General features: G+C 52.6%; 1 protein-coding gene across 6 annotated transcripts in view; it reads right to left on the bottom strand.

Moving 5' to 3' along the window:
• The window catches only part of RYR1 (ryanodine receptor 1), a 155,929-nt gene that overhangs the window by 83,386 nt on the left and 50,625 nt on the right, over positions 1 to 21,918 (bottom strand). For all 6 annotated transcript variants that reach the window (XM_055369295.2, XM_055369291.2, XM_055369290.2 and 3 more), the window contains 20 exons: positions 19,535 to 20,147; positions 16,306 to 16,572; positions 15,473 to 15,673; positions 15,017 to 15,128; positions 13,056 to 13,202; positions 11,070 to 11,343; positions 9,365 to 9,479; positions 9,153 to 9,285; positions 8,740 to 8,834; positions 6,454 to 6,589; positions 5,876 to 6,062; positions 5,681 to 5,789; positions 4,971 to 5,091; positions 4,707 to 4,876; positions 2,971 to 3,191; positions 2,785 to 2,875; positions 1,393 to 1,533; positions 842 to 1,005; positions 672 to 750; positions 356 to 445 (listed from right to left, as the gene is read on the bottom strand). In XM_055369295.2, coding sequence (XP_055225270.1) covers positions 356 to 445; positions 672 to 750; positions 842 to 1,005; positions 1,393 to 1,533; positions 2,785 to 2,875; positions 2,971 to 3,191; positions 4,707 to 4,876; positions 4,971 to 5,091; positions 5,681 to 5,789; positions 5,876 to 6,062; positions 6,454 to 6,589; positions 8,740 to 8,834; positions 9,153 to 9,285; positions 9,365 to 9,479; positions 11,070 to 11,343; positions 13,056 to 13,202; positions 15,017 to 15,128; positions 15,473 to 15,673; positions 16,306 to 16,572; positions 19,535 to 20,147 — 3,466 coding nt within the window. The remainder of the gene's footprint in view (positions 1 to 355; positions 446 to 671; positions 751 to 841; positions 1,006 to 1,392; positions 1,534 to 2,784; positions 2,876 to 2,970; positions 3,192 to 4,706; positions 4,877 to 4,970; positions 5,092 to 5,680; positions 5,790 to 5,875; positions 6,063 to 6,453; positions 6,590 to 8,739; positions 8,835 to 9,152; positions 9,286 to 9,364; positions 9,480 to 11,069; positions 11,344 to 13,055; positions 13,203 to 15,016; positions 15,129 to 15,472; positions 15,674 to 16,305; positions 16,573 to 19,534; positions 20,148 to 21,918) is intronic.

The raw sequence follows: 21,918 nt of genomic DNA, 5'->3' as shown, positions 1-21,918 counted from the left end.
GAGGAAGGACCCCAAAGGAGAAAACCCTGACCATGTGGCTAGGCAATGGTCCAGTCTGGATTCCAACTCAAGTCTCTTACCTGCTCTGTAACAGAGCCTCCCAAACCCAATCTCCTTATCCCATTAGACACTTGAGTCTCCGAGAAGTCTTACTACAGCCAAGGAATCAAACCCACTCTCTCGGAGTCTCTACCCACTCTACCAAGTTTGAGAGAAGGCAAAGTCCATGAATGGGGAGACCTAACCCACAGATCCACCTAGATGCAAACATGTGAAATTGCCTCACTCCTCCCCGAATCCTCAAATTTGGGGGTTTCATTTTGACCCCCAATGCTGGGCCCCAAGGCCTGGTCACCTTCTCTGAAAAGGTCTTGTAGGGCCTCAGCATGGGGTGGGTCTTCAGCTCCTCGTCTATGTTCTCTCCATAGGACCAGTTGTTCTGGATCTAGAGATGGAGGGGAGGCAGGGTGAGGGGGAGGCAGCAGATGGGGACACACGGGGCGACCCTGGAGGAGCCGAGGACAGAGAATCCTGGGGGGTCCCAGAACAAGCTAAGGGTCTTAGGGAAGGCTGGGGGGTCTCGGGGAGATCTGGGGCCTCAGGGAAGAACCAGGTCGGGGGGAAAGCTGGGGTCTTGAGGGTTTCTTGGATAGGAGGACCCTGAGGCCAACCTTGTCGAAGGCCCACTTCTCGTGTGTGTACTCCGCAAACTTGTTAATGAAGGAGTCCAGCTTCTCCGGGATGATCACACTGTTGGGGGCACAGGGTCAGCAGATGTTGGAGCTGGGGTTCCCTCCACCCCTGAAATCTTCCTCTCTGTCTCCCAGCCCCCAGGCCTCACTTGAGGGTCTCCACAGGCCGGGGATCAAAGTTGCCTTCAGCGTCCACTGTGGCCTTTTTCTCTGCCTTAGATGAGTATGACGCATCCACATAGTCGGGGGGCAGAGCCCCGGCGATGGCGCACAGACAAGGCATGGCCATGCGGTACAGCTCCGGGTCGTATTTCTGGGAAAACCGGGTGAAGCAGCGGTAGGAGGTCGCTATAAGCCTTACTGACCCCCAGGACCTCAAACTCACACACTGCAATCATCAGCCCTCCTCCCTGAACCCCAAACCTGAATGATGGTCCCTCTCCTTGAAACCCAAATGTCAGTCCCAACTGTATGCTCAAATCATCCCCATATTGCCCTCTCCAAGCTCCCAAACTAGAGGTCCACCCCCTCTTTCATAACCTCCAAATTGAAGCCTCAACCCATAGATCCTCCTAGATCCAAACTTGCAGAACCTTCTCCTCCTTGAACCCCCCAAAATTGAGGGATTTCACTCTGGACCCCCAATTTTGGGCCCCAAACCCTCCACATAGGCCATTTTGGGGCTCCCTGCTGCCCAGACCTTATGGGCCAGAGAGTCAAAGATGCCCCAGAAGAGTTTCCGTGTGAGGTGCAGCTCCTCCTCTGAGGTGACCCCGAAGTTGGCCCAGCCTGTGGGTAGGCAGTAGTACTTCCAACAGCGCTCATAGTGGTTGGTGAGGAGCTGGGTGGGAACAAGAGGGGGACACACAAATGAGGGGGGCACCAGTGAATGGCAGGCAGATGAAGGCCCAGAGAGACACAGGCATGCCAGTGCTTTTAAATTATGAAGGAGGTGTGGGTTATGCAAATGATATGCTAATAAGGGAAGAAATGGTATGTTTATTGAGGAGTGGTCCTAGACAGCTTAGTATGCAAATTTAGCATTCTTAATTTAGAGTTAAAATGGGCATTAAACTAGAGCTGGTTGTGTCTGGTATTGCTTTACACAAATAAGCGTGCTAATATTAATCCATGGGTACGTAGTGAGTAAATGGGCATATGGATGCAGCAATCTGTGCTTATGTAAATTAACACACCAAGTAGAAACAAAGGCTGCACCCCATGCAAATATATGGTAATTGGGAAGAGGGCCTCCACTATCCAAAATGCAAAAATTTTTTTTTTTTTTTTGAGGTGGAGTCTCACTCTGTTGACCAGGCTGGAGTGCAGTGGCACGATCTTGGCTCACTGCAACCTCCACCTCCCAGGTTCAAGAAATTCTCCAGCCTCAGCCTCCAGAGTAGCTGGGATTACAGGCGTGCTCCACTATGCCTGGCTTATTTTTGTAGTTTTAGTAGAGATGGGGTTTCGCCATGTTGGCCAGGCTGGTCTCGAACTCCTGACCTCAAGTGATCTGCCCACCTCGGCCTCCCAAAGTGCTGGGATTACAGGCGTGAGCAACCGCGCCTGGCTAAAATGCAAATTTGAAATAGGAGCTGATTTCGATGTATTATGCAAAATAGTCAAGATATCTGAGTGGGGGTATCTCTTTATGCAAATTAGCATGCAAATGAAAAAATAAGAGAGACAGTGTGCAAATATTCAGAATAGCTGTGATAATGTTTATTCAAATAAATGCACTCATTTGAATAGTGGAAGTCTGGTGGTCCAGGCATGCAAATAAACATGCTAATTAGGGAAAGTGGTGTGCTCCATGCAAATATATGCTAATTGAAGCAGGGGGCTGGCTCACTGTTAAGCAAATTAAATGCTAATTAGGGAACGCTAGAGGCATCAATGAAGCAAAGTGAATGTTCTGGGAATCCTAGTATGCAAATAAGGATGCTAAGAGATTTCTACGGGGACGCCGCCCTAACTAGTGCAGGTTAATTGGGCTGGGCAGTGCCGACACAAATGAGCCCCGCAGTAGGAGGGAAGAGCAAACCAGTGGATGCGGCCTGGAAACGAGATGCTAAAGAGCGCTTGCCCTCACCTTGAGTGGCATCTTGGCGAACTCGTTGAGGATGGGCACGTCAAACACCAGGCGCCGCAACAGGTGCTGCAGCATCGACGGGCGGATGTACCTGCGGGACAATGCCCAAGATGTAGGACCCCCCCACGTCCAGGCCGGCTCTGCTGCCCCTGCCCCTGCCCCACTCTGAAGCCTGCCCCGCCCCACCTGCAGAGCGACATGAGGCAGTCCTCGATGACATCACGCTGCGCCTTGGTGAGCGAACGACCCCGAGACAGGCGGTACACGGTATGCAGCATAGAGTCCACCATGATGGCGCGGTGTTCTGTGCCCGCAAAGAGCGGCGCACACTTGGTGATGAGCGGCAGCACGGCCAGGCACAGGTAGCGGTTCAGCGCCAGCGCCATCTCGGTGGTGCTGAAAGTGGCCTAGGGTGCAGGGTGAGGACATCAGGCCCGCTGCACACCCCTGGGGCTGCTCTGGCACCTGTCTTGAGCGACTGTGGCCAAAGGATCCAAGCTTCTGATCACTCCCCCAAAACCTGCTCCTCCCAATCTCTACCACCCTCCTCCCACCCTATGCCCACATCCCTATGCCCACAGCCCCCACCCCACCACTTACTACTTTGGATTATGCAAAATTTCAAACACGCACGACTGGTTGATGAGATTAATGAACCCCATTACAGATTTGGCTCTTCTGTAAATATCAATGGTCTGCACGCTTATCTCCTCTCTAACCCTCACCTTTCTTCCTGTAATACATTCTTTTTCATCTGTTAGAGACAGGGGTCTCTGTCGCCCGGGCTGGAGTGCAGTGGTGCAATCATAGCTCCCTGCAGCCTCGAATTCCTGGGCTCAAGTGATCCTCCTGCCTCAGCCTCCCTAGTAGCTAGGACTACAGGGACGCACCTCCATGCCTGGCTAATTTATTTTTCTTTTTTTTTTTGAGATAAGGTCTCGCTCTGTCGCCCAGGCTGGAATGCAGAGGTGTAATCACGATTCACTGCAGCCTCAATGTCTGTCCCTCAAGTGATTCTCCCACCTCAGCCTCTCTAGTAGAGGGGACTACAGGTGTGCACCACCATGCCCAGCTAATATTTAAATTTTTTTGTAGAGACAGGATCTCTCCATGTTGCCCAGGCTGGTCTCAAAATCCTGGCTTCAAGCAACCCGCCCGCCTCGGCCTCCCAAAGTTATTACAGGGGTGAGCCACCATGCACAGCCCCAGGCTCTCTTAAACCCCCTCTCGGAAGGCTTCTGTCCCCTGCTGAAACTGCTCATCCCCATTTCCAGTGACCTTGACTTTGCTAAATCGGTGGTCACTTCTCAGTGCTCATCTTCCTTGCCCTGTCACCCTTCTGTTATTGCTGTTCCTGTACAGAGTTCTGTGTGTCCACAGTGCCAAACCAATACTGTGAACAAAATTTTTTTTTTTGAGATGGAGTCTCGCTCCATCGCCAGGCGGGAGTGCAGCGGCACGATCTTGGCTCACTGCAACCTCCGCCTCCCCGGTTCAAGTGATTCTCCTGCCTCAGCCTCCTGAGTAGCTGGGATTACAAGTGTGCGCCACCACGCCTGGCTAATTTTTGTACTTTTAGTAGAGATGCGGTTTCACCATGTTGGTCAGGCTGGTCTCGAACTCCTGACCTTGTGATCCGCTCGCCTCGGCCCCCCAAAGTGCTGGGATTACAGGCGCGAGTCACCACGCCTGGCCTCAAATGATGATTTCTTATAACTGGAGGTCGTGGAGATTCCTACTCACCCTTCATCGGAATTCAGTGTTTCTTCGTTTTCATTTTCTATCTTGATGATGGTATTGGGGATTATGATATGTCCACAATCCCAAGAAAAACAAAAGCAGCTGCTGCTGCTCTACCGTGACCTATCTCCTGTCCCTCTGTGGAGGTGGGGAGGGTGGCCAGGCTGGGCAGGGCTGCTCACCGTGTCCAGCGAGGCGGCTGCTCTCATGTCGGGCAGGAACCCCACGTCCAGCACGTGCAGCAAGAAGTCCTGGTTCTCGATGCCATACACACGGTCCAGGAAGAGCACCATGGACGCCTTGTGGTCCGGCACGAAGGATGCTGACATCTTTGGCTGCACCAGAGCCCCATCTGCAGGCAGGGAGGGTGGGTTCGGGGATGCCCTGCGGACCCAGCCGCTCCCTCCCCAGCATCACTCCTTCGCCAAGTTCCATCCCCTCCGCACCTTTGCCCAGGGTGGGAATCTGCAGTGGGAGGCTGATGATGCCCACAAGGTCCTCCAAGGGCACAAGGGAGCGGAGGATGGCGCGGATCCGCAGGGCCTCACCCTTGCCGGCTTGGATTAGCTGGGGAGTAGGGGGAGGGAGAGGGGCACTCATCAGGCGCTGGTGCCCCACTCAGTGACTGCTCTGCTCCCTCCCTTACCACACAGGAGGGTAGAGCAGGCCTCTTTCTCAGGAGGCTGTCTAGAGTTTCCAGCCCTCGTTCCTCTGCCTGTGCCCCCCGACCCCAGTCCTGACCTCTCTCCTTGTTCCCCCCAACCTCATCCTGACCCCTCTCCCTGCGACCCCTCATCCTGGCCCCGACCCCTATCCCTGTGACCCCATCCCCATCCTGACCCCTCTCCCTGTGTTCCCCATCCCCATCCTGAGTCCTCTCCGTGTGTCCCGCAATCCCAGCCCCGACCCCTCTTCCTGTGCTCCCCCATCCCAGCCCTGACCACTCTGGGTGTCACTGTCCGTCTCCCCCATGGGACTGGGAGCTCTGTGAGACCAGGCCCTGGGGCTGTCTTGGTCACTGTTGTGTCCCCAACATTGCTAGTCCAGGACCACCCACGTATGGGAGCTCACTCCGTGTCACCGAGTGCCTGCATGAGGCGTTCAAGGCGGCTGTGCCTGCCCTCCCTTCCCATCCTGTCCTGGCTCAGGGTCTCACATGCATCTCTGGCGCACAGCGTCCGAGCAGGTCGATCAAGGCGGCATAGAAGGACATGATGGCGTGTCCCAGGTGCACCCGGTTTTCTTCAGGCGGTTCCTCACCAAAGCTGCAGGGAAGGTGGGTGGGTTGGGGAGGCAGCCAGGGGCCAGGGAGGGCAGGTTGCCCTATTGAGGAGGGGGCCGGGAGACTCACTGCTCGCGCCGCCGGTCCCTGCGGATGCCTGGGCCATCCCTCGCAGGGTCCTCGGAGATGCGGATGGCCTCTTCGATGGCAGCCAGCAGCCCTGAGCCACCCTCACCCCGCAGGGCGGGTCCGAAGCACTCAGGCTTCCGGATGAGCAGCCGCACCACCACATTGGCGTTCTCCTCCACGCTCTCGCCTGGCCACCCGCGTGGGGAAAGGGGGTCTCATGAGCCACCATCAGAGACCTCCCCATGCAGCCCCAGGACCCAACACCTCCAGGGGTAACACAGGTCCCATGCAGCTCCAGGACCCAACACCTCTAGGGGTAACACCAGGCCCCTGCCAGCCCCAGGACCCAACACCTCTAGGGGTAACACCAGGCTCCCACCAGCCCCAGGATCCAACACTGCCAGCCACAGGACCCAACACCTCCAGGGGTAACCCAGGCCCCTGCCAGCCCCAGGCCCGCTGGAAGGGATTCCTGCCTGGACCCCATCTGTGGCTCAGGGTGCGAGCAGTCATCTCGAGGGAGGTGTGTGACCAGTGACTCCATACTTCCCGCTCTGCCACTGCCACCCCCTCCTCACCGTTGACGAAGACAGCAAAGCGCAGGAAGTCCAGGTAGCGCTCTCCACCACAGGGGTTCCAGCCAATGTCTGGGTACCCTTTGGCCACAAGCATGGGGCAGCTCTGGAGGCCACAGCCTGCCAGGTAGGACACAACCTGGGGGCAGAAGGGGCTCAGTCAGAGACCAGACCCATGCCACCTTCCTCCCGGGGCTCAGCCCTCTGCCCTGCCCTGCCCTGAGGCTCCTCAGTCCAGTTCAGCTCTGATCCGTCGGCCCATTAGCCCTAGTCCTGTCAGAGGCCTGTAAACTACAGCAACTCCATCTTGAACAGGAGCTTGAGACCTATTGGGCTGCATTCCCAGATGGTTAAGGCATTCTAAGTCACAGAACAAGATAGAAGGTTGGCACAAGATACAGGTCATAAAGTCCTTGCTGATAAAATAGGTTGCAGTAAAGAAGCCGGCCAAAACCCATCAAAACCAAGATGGCAACGAAAGTGACCTCTGGTCGTCCTCACTGCTGCACTCCCACCAGCGCCACGACAGTTTACAAATGTCATGGCAATATCAGAAAGTTACCCTACATGGTTTAGAAAGGGGAGGCATGAATAATCCACCCCTTGTTATGCTAAACAGCATATCATCAAGAAATAACATAAAAATGGGCAACCAGCAGCCCTTGGGGTTGCTCTGTCTATGGATTAGCCATTCTTTTATTCCTTTACTTTCCTAATAAACTTGCTTTCACTTTACTCTGTGGAGTTGCCCTGAATTCTTTCTTGCATGAGATCCAAGAACCTTCTCTTTGGGCCTGGATCCAGACCCCTTTCCTGTAGTGGTTCTGTCCACCCTTGTCTCCCACCTGGACCACAACACGAGCCTCCTCCCTGTGCTCCTGTCCTTCTGCCTTCCCCTCGATCTGTTCCCCACACACAGCCAGAGGGACCCTGTGAACACCTGAGTCAGGTCACGTCCCTCCTCTGCTCAGAATCCTGGCCTCCTCTCACTCAGGGTAAAAGCCAGAGCCCTTGTTGTGACCGATGAGATGCCACATGACCCACCTGTCACCTCCTGCCCTCACCCTCACTACCTCTGCTCCAGCCACAGCTGTCTCTCTGCTGTTCCTCCAATTTATGAGGTTTGCTCCTGCCTCAGGGCCTTTGCACTGGCTGTTCCTGCTGCCTAGAATGCTCTTCCCCATGATGCCCACCTGACCTGTCACCTTCCTTCAGAGCTTTACACAAATGTCACTTTCTCAATGAGGCTTTCTCTGGCCACTTTTTTTTTTTTAAGGGGTCTTGCTCTGTCCCTGAGGTGAAGTGCAGTGGTGTGATCATAGCTCACTGCAGCCTCAGCCTCGCAGGCTCTATCAAATCCTCCCACCTTAGCCTCCTGAGTAGCTGGGACTACAGTTATGTGCCACTACACCCACCTAATTTTTGTATTTTTTGTAGAGACAAGGTCTCCCTATATTGTCCAGGCTGGTCTTAAACTCCTGAGCTTAAGTGATCCTCCTGCCTCGGCCTCCCAAAGTGCTGGGATTATAGACGTAAGCCACTTTGCCCGGCCAGACAGGGATTTTTGACTGTCATATTGCTACTGCTTTGCATATGGTAAGCGAACACTACATATTTGTTGAATGATAATATAACAGCAGCTAACGTTACTGACTGCCCCTTTACAAACACTTTACTGGATTAATTCATTTAATCCTCAGAATGACTCCATGAAGTCGTTTCTATGACTACATTCACTGTACAGATGAGACAACAGGGGTCTGGAGAGTCTAAGTCACTTATCCAAGGCCACACAGCCAGGGAGCGAGGGGAGCAGAAGCAAAGTTGCTGAACTCTGGAGCCCATGCATTTCACCACTGTACACAGAAGTGGAAGCTCGGAGAGCGAAGAAATGTGCCAAGGCCACCTAGCTGGAAGCCTAGACTGTGGATCGGCCCCCAACCCGGAAGCGTAGCGTGCGGATCCGCCCCCAGCCCGGAAGTGTAGACTGCAGATCCGCCCCCAGCCCGGAAGCTAGAGTGCGGATCCGCCCCCAGCCCGGAAGCGTAGACTGCGGACCTGCCCCCAGACGGGAAGCGTGGAGTGCGGACCGGCCCACAGCCAGGAAGCATCCCATGAATGAGCAACTGGGTGCCGTTCTCTCCCTGCAAATTAGTCTCCTTCTGGTTGGGCACTGGACCATCCAGAATCGCCCCCCAGAATGAGTTCGGAATCAGCAGGTGTCCCAAGCAGCCGGGTAGCGGCCCGATTTCCTCCCTTAGGCCCGGGGCCCAGCCCTGCCCTCCACACCTTTTCCAGGTCCTGCTCCTGCAATGCCAAGGCCAGCTCATTGTTGTCAATGACGGAGGCAGCAGCCACGTCCAGGGGCGTGGAGCCCTGCATGCCTGCAGGGGCGAGAGGTGGGGAGAACATCTCACTCCTGCTTGTCTCGCTTCCTCTGGGAAGCCCTCCCTGACCACCCTTTTTCCAACCTGGATCAGGTGCCTCCTCTGGTCTGTACTTCCCTCATCCAAGCTCTGACCACTCTGGGCTGTCACTATTGGGGTCACTATTGTGTCCCCAGCATTACTCATTACAGGGCCAGAACCACAGTTGAGAGGGAGTGTTTGTTGAATGAGTGAGCTGGTGGAAAGTGGGGCAGGCCTGGACGGGGTGCCAGGAGTGGGTTCTGGGGGACAGCCCCTGGGCTCGGGGGTTCTCACCCAGGCCGATGCCACTGTTCTCCAGCAGGTAGCTCAGGTGGTCAAACATGGAGCGCTGGTTCTGCCGGCTGATTCGGCAGAAATAGCAGAGGAAGCGGCAGCAGCTTGTCACCATCTTGGGGAAGCGGATCTCCTGGGACAGGCAGGGTGGTCAGGGCCTGCCCTCTGTGGCTGCCTCCCCTGAGCTCCCCAGCACCTGCCTGGGCCCTCACCTTGGACTCGCCGCCCCCAAGGACGTTGACCATGACCTCCATGACCGTCTCGTGCATGCCCAGCGCCCTCATCAGGTTCGGGTGTTGGTAGAAGACTTTGTTGTTCATGATGTTCCTGTGCACGGGCAGAGTGTGCGGGGTCACCAGGGGCCCAGGTCCGGAGAGGGCCATAGCCACCACTGTGACAGCAGTTGGCATTCTTGACCCTCTCACTCTGTGCCTAGCACCACCCCCTTTACAGATCTGAACTCACTCAATTCCTACAGCTGGCCGGGTGCGGTGGCTTATGCGTGTAATCCCAGCACTTTGGGAGGCCAAAGCTAGAGGATCACTTGAGGTCAGGAGATCGAGATCAGCCTGGCCAACATGGTGAAACCCCATTTCTACTAAAAATACAAAAATTAGCCAGGCGTGGTGGCGCATACCCGTAATCCCAGCTACGCAGGAGGCTGAGGTGGGAGAATCACTTGAACCCGGTAGGCGGAGGTTGCAGTGAGCAGACATTGCGCACTCCAGGCTTGGCAACAGAGCAAGACTCCATCTCAAAAAATAAAAAAAAAAAAAATCCTACAGCCGCTGTGGGAGGAAGCGTCCCTGTTTCCCTCATAAGGAGACTGAGGCGTGCACCCAAGGCAGGCTCCTCTAGGGCAGAGATCTTTGCCATGTTGCCCTTTGTCAAATGTTGTCCCAGCATGGTGGCTTATGCCTTGTAATTCCAGCCCTTTGGGAGGCCAAGGCAGGAGGATCACTTGAGCCCAGGAGTCCAAGACCAGCCTGGGCAACATAGCAAGACCCTGCCTCTACAAAAAGATTTACAAATTAGCTGGGCATGGTGGTGTGTGTCTGTAGTCCCAGCTACTCAGGAGACTGAGGCAGGAGGATCGCTTGAGCCCAGGAAGTTGAGGCTGCAGTGAGCTGTTATTGGGCCACTGCACTCTAGCCTGGGCAACAGAGTGAGGCCCTGTCTCAAAAACACCTAGAAATGCCTGGCATGAAGTAGGTGCTTAATAAATGTTTACTGTGTGAATGAGATTTATTTGACACTGAGTGCTTAATACTGCTACCATAATTATTATTATTCGCATGAGCTCACTGAAGCCACAGCACAACCCTTCAGAGTAGGCTTGGCTCTCCCCAGTTTTACAGATGAGGAAACTGAAGCTCAAAAAGGGTAAACCTCAGCTGGGTGTGGTGGTTCACGTCTCTAATCCCAGCACTTTGGGAGGCAGAGGCGGGTGGATCACCTGAGGTTAGGAGTTCGAGACTAGTCTGATCAACATGGTGAAACCCTGTCTCTACTAAATATAAAAAATTAGCCAGGTATGGTGGTGCGTGCCTGTAATCCCAGCTACTTGGGAGGCTGAGACAGGAGAATTGCTTGAATCTGGGAGGCGGAGGTTGTAGTGAGCTGAGATTGCGCCATTGCACTCCAGCCTGGGTGACAGAGTGAGACTCAGTCTCACAAAAAAAAAAAAAGGGGGGGGTGGGGAATGTCCTGCTGAGAGTCACACAGCAAGCGGAGCTGCCACCACTGAGGGCGGAGAGGTAAGGGAAGGAGACATTACCCAGGAGGTGAGCTAGCCACCGAGAGACTGAGATCACCCAGAGGATGGGCCAGAAGTTAGGGAAGGGAATGTTATTGTATCCTGAGGGCATTCGTTACCCAAGGGGATATGCAAAGTAAGGGGCAAGGGCAGTGTCTCACCCGATGCTCTGGATCATGAGGTTCTCCTCCTGGGGGCCCATCTGCACGATGAGCAGTGAGCGGATCTGGCCGAGGCACTCGAGCAGGCTCATGGTGTCTTCCACGGAGGACGGTGAGATGGTGTATGCCCGCGGCAGGGCACGCAGCAGCTCACCCAGCCCGTCGTACTGCCGGTGCAGGAGGCTGAACATGGCCCGCACCAGCTCGGGGCTCTGCACGAAGTCCTCTTGGGCCCAGCGCACCACCATGTGGGACACCAGCTCCTGCAGGGACCCTGGGAAGGAGACAACGCAAGGCTTGGAGCACCATGCAGGGCAGGTCAGCACATGGGGCCTTGGACCAGAACAATGTGGAAGGGGCCCCCTGTTCCAGAAGTTTTCCCAGTTACTACCACCCGCGCCCTCCACCTGCTGGGAGCAGGCAGATTCTAGCAGATTGTTTTCCTTTTTTTCTTTTAGAGACAGTGTCTTGCTCTGTTGCCCAGGCTAGGGTGCTGTGGGGCTATCACAGCTCACTTCAGCCTCGAACTCCCGGGCTCAAGTGATCCTCCTACTGTGGCCTCCCAAAGGGCTAGGGTTATAGGTGTGAGCCACTGTGCCCAGCCTGGCAAACTTTTTTCTATTCGCCCAAGAATGTCTCTGTTCTGTTCACCCTAATATCCAGCCCACAAGGGCTTCCTAAAAATTTCAACAGGAATAATAAACTGTACAACTGCAAGATACCAGAGCCGACCAGAAGCACTTCACCATGCACCTTTGAAGGCACATGTCACAATCCCACTTGTTCTATAAAAATACTGTGGATTTGGCTGGGCGCGGTGGCTCACATCCGTAATCCCCGCACTTTGGGAGGCCGAGGCGGGTGGATCACCTGAGGTCAGGAGTTTGAGACCAGCCTGGCCAACATGGTGAAGCCCCGTCTCTACTAAAAATACAAAAATTAGCCAGGCATGGTGCTGCGCGCCTGTAGTCCCAGCTACTCCGGAGGATGAAGCAGGAGAATCGCTTGAACCCAGGAGGCGGAGGTTGCAGTGAGCCAAGATCGCGCCACTGCACTCTATCTAGCCCGGGCGACGCAGTGAGACCCTGCCTCAAAAAAAAAAAAAAAAGAAAAAAGAAAAAATCTAAACTCATGGGCAGGGGCTTTGACTTTCCCCCCTCGGCTGTATTTCCCAGCCCTGGTAACAGTGCCTGGCCCATAGTTGGCCCCATAAAAGTTTCCTGAATGTTGCGGGATAAAACCTATACCAACGTCAGGAAATCCGTCCTTGTTAGATGTGGCTAATACACAGTTTGCAAAGTAACACATTGGCCCAACATTAATGATAGCTGCTTGTCTAATCCCTCAGCATGGTAATCCTCTCATCAAGAAAGAAAAGAGAAGCCCCAAGGCCACGGAAGCCACAGTGGTTCAGGGTTACCGCCATCCCTTAGTTAGAGGTTTGCCACTAAGCTGGTAGGCTGTGTCACCCTGGTCCAACACACACGTTCTACAGCCCCCATCTCTGGAGGCAAACCTCCAGCATGCATCTTTGTTTTTTTTTTTTTTTTTTTTTGAGACAGAGTCTTGCTCTGTCACCCAGGCTGGAGCGCAGTGGCGCAATCTGGGCTCACTGCAACCCCCACCTCCTGCGTTCAAGCAATTCTCGTGCCTCAGTCTCCAAGTAGCTGGGATTACAGGCATGCACCACCACCCCCAGCTAATTTTTGTATTTTTAGTGGAGAAGGGGGTTTACCATGTTGGCCAGGCTGGTCTCCAACTCCTGACCTCAAGTGATCCACCCGCCTCAGCCTCCCAAAGTGCTGGGATTACAGGCGTGAGCCACCACGCCTGCTTCCACTTTGCCCGCCACTCTTCCCCTCTCACTCCTGCCTATCTACCCCTCCCTTGCATCTGTCCTCATGCCCTCTTTGGGACACAGAGGCTCCGCAGGCATGGGGCTACCCACCCCACCCCTGCCCTCTCCCCAGTGACCCCAGTCCTCACGGGGTTTGCTCTCCTCTGCTGACCGCTCCTCCTCAGGTTTCTCTTCCTTCTTCTTCACCAGCCGCACTTTCTCCAACAGGCTCATGAGGCGGCTGCCCAGGGTGGTCTCTTCCTCTGGTTCCTCCTCCTCTCCATCCAGCTGAATTCCTGGAAGTGGTCAAGAAGGGAGGAAATGTCATTCATTAGTTTGCTTATTCACCTGCTCACACACTCACTTATTTATTTGTGCATATGTGCATGCATACATGGAGTTTTTCATTTCCTTTTTTTTTTTTTTTTGAGACAGCGTCTTGTTCTGTTGCAGTGGAGAGCAGTAGCATGATGTCAACTCACTGCAACCTCTGCCTCCTAGGCTCAAGCCATCCTCCTACCTCAGCCTCCTGAGTAGCTGGGACTACAGGTGTATGCCACCATGCCCTGTTAATTTTGTATCTTTTTCTGTAGAGATGGGGGTCTTGCCATGTTGCCCAGGCTGGTTTTGAAGTCCTGAGCTCAAGCAATCCACCCACCTCAGCCTTCCAAAATGTCGGGATTACAGGCATGAGCCACCACCCCTGGCCTCATTTACTTCTTTGTATGTTCATGTATTTGTTCATTTATTCATTCTATCAAACATTTATCTTTTAAATCAATTTTGCAAATATGTTCAAAGAATTAAAGGAAACCATGTCTGAAGAATTAAAAGGAAATATCATAATAGTGACTTATCCAGTAGTGAATACTAATAAAAAGGCAGACTGTTAAAATATAGAAATCCTGGAGTTGAAAAATAAAATAACTGAAATAAAAAATTACTAGAGGGGGTTCAACAGCATATTTGAGCTGATAGGAGAAACAGTCAGTGAACTTGAAGGTAGGACGTAGAGATTGTCTAGCCTGAAGAACAGAAAAGTAAAAGAATGAAGAAAAATGGGCCATGTGCGGTGGCTCACACCTGTAATCCAGCGCTTTGGGAGGCCCAGGCATACAAATTGCTTGAGCCCAGGAGTTCAAGACCAGCCTGGGCAAGATGGCAAAAGCCCGACTCTATAAAAAAATTAAAAAATTAGCCAGGTGTGGTAGCACACACCTGTTCTCCCAGCTACTTGGGAGGCTGAGGTAGGAGGATGGCTTGAGCCCAGGAGGCAGAGGATGCAGTGAGCTAAGATTGTGCCCCTGCACTCCTGCTGGGTGACAGAGTGAGATCGTCTCAAAAACAAAACAAAACAAAACAAAACAAAACAAAACAAACAACAACAACAACAACAAAGCAAAATGAAAGAAAGCCTCAGAGACCTGTGGGATGCCATCAAGTGTACCAATATATGCATAATGAGAGTCCCAGAGGAAGAGGAAAGGGGCAGAAAAGTATTTAAATAAATAATTGTCAAAAATATTCCAACTTTGATAAAAAGTAAGTATATATCCAAGAAACTCAACAAACTTCCAACAGGATAAATTCAAAGAGCTCTACACCTAGACACGTCATACTAAATTGTTGAAAGGCAAAGACAAAGAGAAAATCTTAAAAGTCAGCCAAGGAAAAATAATTCATCATGTGTAAGGGAATCTCAATAAGACTATCAGCAGACTTCTCATCAGAAACTGTGGAGGTCATCCATCTGTCCTTCCACCCAGCCAGCCATCTCTCCACCCAGTTCTCAACCATCCATCCATCCTTCTCTTCATCCATCCATCTATCCAGCCAGCCATTTTTTACCCACTTCTTCTATCCATCAATTCATATACCCATTCATTTATCTGGCTTATAGCCATCCACCCAAATACCCATATAAACATATCCTTCCACGCATTATCTAACTGTTCACAAACACATTCATTCACTCACTCATTCATTCATTCAACCAATAGTTACATAGCACCGATACTGTAGAGGGTTGTCAGGAAATCTTAGGGAAACTTCTGGAGAGGTCTCGAGAGAAAGTTGGCATGGGGAGGACTCTCTGATCCCCACTTCTTACCACAGTGTGCCAGCAGGTCTTGATGAAAGTCAAGCAAATCCTGTCGAATCTCTTCAGGGAGAGGACAGTCTTCCTCATCTGTACCATCTTTGAATTGCAATAGCATATTGATCTAGGGGAAGGTCAAAGATTAGAATGAGGGTCTGAGATCCCAAAGCAGGAACTCTGAGATCAGAGATAGAAGATGCAATTGTTAGTCCATGTCTAAGGTCATGAGTCGAAGTGTGAGTTAATGAAGACTATTTGGGAGACTAGGGCCAGAGGTTTGAAAAGAGTCAGCATCAGTCTGAGGTGACTCAGAGGTCAGGTTGATTCAGAGAGTAGGAGATAAATGTATCACTAGGGTCAGGGGTCAAGCACGGGTTTAGAGGTTGAGGGTCCTCAGTGATCAGAGTCAGGAGATGTTGAGGTTGGGGTTTAGACAGTAAAAGCGGCCAGCGTCAGGGGTCAGATGACCTGTTCCTGGGGTGGGGAGCGGAACTCGCGGGTACGTCTTGCAGTCTCTGCTGCGGTCATGCTGAAGGCTTTTATGAGGAGGCCATAGCGGCTCCGCTGGTTGGCCTGGAGCTTGTCCACATAGCGCTCCGCAAAGGCTGCCAGGGACTCCACACGGTGCTGCAGCTCTTGGTCACAGAAATACTCCAGCAGGTGGCACATCTGTGGAAGGACAGCCGTGTGGGAGGAGAGATGGAGGTGAGACCATCAGGACTTCCTTGAAACTTCTCTTGCTTCCTCTCCCCTCTCCATGGCCCTGCCCAGGTCCAGCCAAAATCATTTCCTGCCTGGAACCTTAAGCCTGCCTTCCTCAGGCATGGTGGCTCACGCCTGTAATCCCAGCATTTTGGGTGGCCGAGGCGGGTGGATCACCTGAAGTCAGGAGTTCGAGACCAGCCTGGCCAACATGGCGAAACCCCATCTCTACTAAAACTACAAAAAATTAGCTGGGCGTGGTGGCGCATGCCTGTGATCCCAGCTACTCAGGAGGCTGAGGCAGGAGAATTACTTGAACCCAGGAGGCAGAGGTTACAGTGAGCTGAGATCGCACCACTGTATTCCAGCCTGGGTGACAGAGCAAAATTCTGTCGCAAAAAACAAACAAAAAAGACTGCCTTCTCCATGGTCTCATCTCCATGGAAAACAGAGATCTTTCCAAGTCGGCATTGCTCACTGCCATATGCATTTCCACAGTTCCCCACTGCCTGAGGACGAAGTCCAGACTCACATGCCACCTACCCTGTGTCTCCCAGCCCAGATGGACAGAGGCCGAAAAGCAGGAAGCAGCAGCCCACCTGTAACTTCACAGACTCTGGCAACTTCATCTGGAGCAGCCCTTCCTCCAAGCCTTCTTCTTTCTCCCCTTCTGCTGCCTCCTCTTCCTCTTTTTCCTCATCTTCCTTTTCCTGTGCTGTTTCCTCCTCATCCTCCTCCTTCTCCTCCTCATCTTCCTCTTCATCCTCTTCCTCCTCCTCCTCCTCCTCTTCTTCCTCAGTGAAGACTTCAGGCTCAATCATCTTCAAGATCTGTTTCACATCCTCATCGCCAAAGATGCCCATCACCTACAGGACAAAGTCTCAGTTCTTCACTGTGGCCTGCAAGGCCTCCATCATCAGTCCCTGGCCTCATTCTCCAGACCTGCCCCTCATGCACATGCCAATCATTCCTGCATTGGCTGATCCGATTCCTCCCACAGCAGGAATGGCATCCCCCACCTTACCATCCACCCTCCTTAAGATCCACCCAGGTCCACACCCTGTGTCCCACCCACACAGCCCAGACCACAGAGCCAAATATGAGTGCCTCTCCCATCACAGGCGAGTGTCCTTTCTCCCAAGCCTAAGCATGTGCTGTGTCCTCTGGCCCAGGACACACCCTATGCCTGCATAGCTCCCAGCATACACCAGCTCTCAGTCAACATAATGAAGATGCTAACACATGAGGCGAGGCTCACACCTGTAATCCCAGCACTTTGGGAGACCAAGGCGGGCAGATCACTTGAGGCCAGGAATTCGAGACCAGCCTGGCCAACATGGTGAAACCCCGTCTCTACAAAAATACAAAAAAAATAAGCTGGGTGTGGTGGTGCGTGCCTGTATTCCCAGCTACTCAGGAGGCTGAGGCAAGAGAATCACTTGAATCTGGGAGGCAGAGGTTTCAGGGAGCTGATATTATGCCACTGCACTCCAGCCTGCATGACAGAGGGAGAGTCTGTCTCAAAAACAAAATAAATTAAAGTTTAAAAGATGCTAACATATGGAAGTAAAGAGGGAGTAGACGAAAGGGAAGAAGAGTGCAGGGGAGAGAGAGAGATGGATGAATGGAGGGAGGACTGGATGGCTGGCTGGATGAATCGCGAGTTGGAATGGTAGAGGTTTGAAGGAAAGATGAATAAGTGGATGATGATGGAGAGATGAAGGAAATGATGGAGGAAGAGATGATGGGTGGATGGATGAGAGAAGGATAAATGATGTATAGGTAGGTGAGTAGGTGATGGATGGGTTGATAGATGCATGAGGAAGTAAATGAATATGTGGATAAATAGGTAAATTAGTGAATAGCCATGAGGGTAGGGGGGATGGTTGGCCACATGGCTGGATAGGTTTGTGTATGAAAAGTTGGGGCCAGGTGTGGTGGCTCACACCTGTAATCACAGTACTTCGGGAGGCTGAGGCAAGATGACCACTTGAACCCAGGAGTTTGAGACTGCAGTGGGCTACAATCATGCCACTGCATTCTAGCCTGGGCATGACCCTGTCTCTTACAAAATAAAATAAAATTAAAAATAATAAATAAAAACAAAATTAGGTTGAGCAGAGCATCTCATGCCTGTAATCCTAACACTGGGAGGCCAAGGTGGGAGAATTGCTTGAGCCCAGGAGTTCAAGACCAGCTTGGGCAAAATAGCGAGACTCCACCTCTACAAAAAATTTAAAATTTACCTGGGCATGGTAGTGCACACCTGTAGTCCCAGCTATTCAGGAGGCTGAGGTAGAAGGATTGCTGAAGCCCAGGAGGTTGAGGCTACAGTGAGCCATTATTGTGCCATTGCACTCCAGCCTGGGTGACAGAGCGAGACCCTGTCTCGCCTGGACACGGTGGCTCACGCCTATAGTTCCAGCACTTTGGGAGGACGAGGTGGGCAGATCACAAGGTCAGGAGTTCAAGACCAGCTTGGTCAACATGGTGAAACCCCATCTCTATTAAAAATACAAAAATTAGCCGGGCATGGTGGCGGGCACCTGTAATCCCAGCAACTTGGGAGGCTGAGGCAGGAGAATCTCTTGAACATGGGAAGCGGAGGTTGCAGTGAGCCGAGATTGCTCCACTGCACTCTTCAGCCTGGGTGACAGAGCAAGACTTCGTCTCAAAACAAACAAACACACAAACAAAACCAAAAAGATGGATATATAAATGAATAGTTAGATAGGTCTACGAATAAAAGGGTACGTGATACAAGGGATGGAGAGAAGGATAGGGAATGGGTAGATGGATGGGTGTGGATGGCTAAATGGATTTGTGGGTAGGTGGATGTGTGTAAGTACATATGAATGGAGAGATGGATGGATGGATGAAGGGTAGGTGGGAACTGGAGGAACGGATGGATCTGTGGATGTAGGTATAGATGGACGCATAGGTGGGAGGAGATAGTTATTGGACCTACGGAAGGAAAGATAGATTAATACATAAATGGGTAGGCGGATAGATGAACAGATGGAATGGTAGATGGACTGCTGTATGAATGAATGAAAAGATGGATGGGCAAATAGATTGAAACTTGGATAGATGGGTACATGAATGAATGAATGCAGTGGGTGGAGAACAAAAGGATAGAAAGGCAGATGGACTTGTTGATGGAAAGATGATCTATACACATGAATGGATAGGATGAATGGGTGGATGGAAAGACGGGTGGAGGACTGATGGATTGATGGATGGATGAATGATGGTTGGTTGGATAGATGAATAGGAAGAAAGAAGAGATGAATAAACATAAAGAGATGACAGGTGAGCAGATGGAGGGAAAGGTGAATGAAGGATAGGGAGATGGTGGAAGGATACATAGAAAGGTGGATGGAGGCCGGACGCGGTGGCTCACGCCTGTAATCCCAACACTTTGGGAGGCCAAGGTGGGCAGATCAGGAGGTCAGGAGTTTGAGACCAGCCTGGCCAACATGGTGAAAGCAGTCTCTACTGAAAATACAAATATTAGCGGGGCGTGGTGGCACATGCCTGTAGTCCCCGCTACTCGGGGGGCTGAGGCAGGAGAATTGCTTGAACCTGGGAGGCGGAAGTTGCAGTGAGCTGAGATTGCGCCACTGCACTCTAGCCTGGGCGACAGAGTGAGACTCCGTCTCGAAAAAAAAAAATAATAATAATAAAAAGAAAGGTGGATGGATGTATAGAGGAGGGAATGAATGGGTGGTTGGATGCATAAATAGAGGAGGATTGATGCATGTATCTCTGGAGTTTTGGGAATGTGGGAGAAGAAAGGGACAGAGGAAAGCAGGACGAAGCCATTACCAGCAGGGTGGACACGAGCTTGAGCACAGGCACAAACTGGAACTCCACGGAGCCCCCGACGGGGTCGCGAGCGTGCTGCCCACCGTCGCGCACCGCCTCCCCCAGCATCCTCAGTGCCTTGTCCCGCAGGGCCTCCAGCGGGATGGCGGGGCTGAGGCGGGCCGGGGCCTCTGCTGCGCCAGCAGCTGGCAGAGCGGCCACGAAACAGGGGGGCGAGAAATGATGCGGGGGCCTCAGCGAAGTGGTGACTCCAACTCCCGGCAGGCCATGCCGGGGGTGACCATTTTCTGTGCTCCTTCCAGGAGGGAAGAGCGTGATGGCGCGGGTCTCAGGCGTGAGGGGCACGATGTATTCAGAGAGCATGGAGCGGCGGCTGCGGCAGGCACTTTCAAGGTGGATGCTGATGAGGAGATCATAGTAGCCTGCGCGCAGTGGGCCTGGCAGGTGCGCGTCCTCCAGGGCGTGCAGCAGCTGAGCTTGGTCTACGTGGCTGCACAGAGCGTGCGCCACGCGATTGTTGCCCAGGGCGCACACAGCGCGGTAGAGGCACAGGGTGTGCGAGTGGAAGCGCTGCAGGTCCAGGCGCTCCGACAGCTCCAGGATGTCCATGCACCTGCAGCAGAGGTGGAAAACAGACAGGGACAGACGAATGAGCCTCCTGCATCCGTCAAGCCACCATCTCTTCCTCCATTTCCTTCATCATTACCCACCCATTTATTCATTCGTCTTTCCTTCAAACCCCTACCATTCCATCTATCAATTCACCCATCCTGGGAGAAGATGGGAGACAGAGACACAGACCCCAGAAAGGCAGAGATGCTTAGATGAGTGTCGAAGGCTGCAGCAGGGAGTTCCAGTGGCCTCCTACCTTAGGGTTCTGTGAGGGCAGTGGAGCTGGGTCTAGGAGTCTTTCAACGGTTCTGGAAGTCCTTAAGGGATCTGGGGGCCCCTGGGATACCTCTGGGGTCCCTGGGATGGTCTGGGACTTTGTAAGAGTCTGAGAGTCCACGTAGAACATCTGATGTTTCCAAGATGTGTTTGGGCCCCCAGATTGGGTCCCCCTCTGGCAGGTCTGAGTATACTAGTTGTGTTAGAGTGCCATTAGAATGTAAATTCCAAGGGCAGGACATTTCTGCCTGTTTTGTTTCTGCTTTTGTTTGTTATATTCCCAGCACCTAAAACCACACCTAGCACATAGTAAAGTGCTTAGCATTTGTTGTTGTTGATGTTTAGTGATGGGGTCTTGCTGTGTTGCCCAGGCTAGAGTGCAGTGGTGCAATCCTAGCTCTGCAGCCTTGAACTCCTGGGCTTAAGCAATCCTCCTGCCTCAGCCTCCCAAGTAGCTGAGACTACATGTGTGTGCCACCAAGCCAAGCTAATTAAAAAGAAAAAAAAATGTGGAGACGGGTTCTCACTGTGCTTCCTGGTGGTTTCGAACCCCTGGCCTCAAGCAACCCTCCCTCCTCCTCAGCCTCCTGAAGTGCTTAGATTACAAACATGAGCCACTGTACCCATAAATATTTGTTGAATGAATAAATTAATAAATGGGTGTGTCTGGGGCCCTGGGGATGACCCTGGGTCCCTTTGGGCATGTCCAAGCATCCTGAGTTATGTACAAGCATTACTAGAATGTCACTTCACAGGGGCTTGGTGTCTCCAGCCTGGAATACTACCTAGCACATAGGAGGGACCCAAAGCTATTTGTTGAATGGATGAATGAATAAAGGAAGGAAGGGAGGGAGGGAGGGAGAGGGGAAGGAAGGAAGGAAGGGAAGGAGAGAGGGAGGGAGGGAGGAAGGAAGGAAGGAAAGAAAGAAAGAGGCATGTCAGAAGCCTCCTGGGTAAGTCTGGGATTCCTCCCACGTTCAGAGTTCTATTTTTTGAGATGGCATCTTGCTCTGTTGCCCAGGCTGGAGTGCAGTGGCGTGATCCTAGCTCAATGCAACCTCCGCCTCCTGGGTTTAAGCAATTCTCATGCCTCAGCCTCCCGAGTAGCTGGGACGACGGGTGCACACCACCACAGCTGGCTAATTTTTGTATTTTTAGTAGAGACTCCTGACCTCAGGTGACCTGCCTGCCTCAGCCTCCCAATGTGCTGGGATTACAGGTGTGAGGCACTGTGCCTGGCCACGTTCAGAGTTCTTAAGGGTAACCCTGCCATCCATGTGAACGCATCTGTGGCCCTAGGTGTGTCTGGGTCCCCTGGGGTGGGTTTGAAATATCCACGGGATTCTTCTTAAAGTCTCCCTGCCTATGCCCAAGAGACTCTAGGGTGCATCCAAGCCTCCCTGAATCATGTCCAGGGATCCTGGGGTGTACTTGGGGCCCCCTGGGGTGTTGATGTGGGTCTGGCTCCCTCAGATGGGTTTGGGGCCCTGTGGAGT

This window comes from Gorilla gorilla, chromosome 20, assembly GCF_029281585.2.
Source record: "Gorilla gorilla gorilla isolate KB3781 chromosome 20, NHGRI_mGorGor1-v2.1_pri, whole genome shotgun sequence".
In the NCBI taxonomy this organism is placed as follows: domain Eukaryota; kingdom Metazoa; phylum Chordata; class Mammalia; order Primates; family Hominidae; genus Gorilla; species Gorilla gorilla.
The sequence above is the reverse complement of the archived record's forward strand: the minus strand, read 5'-3'. Positions and strand labels throughout refer to the sequence as shown.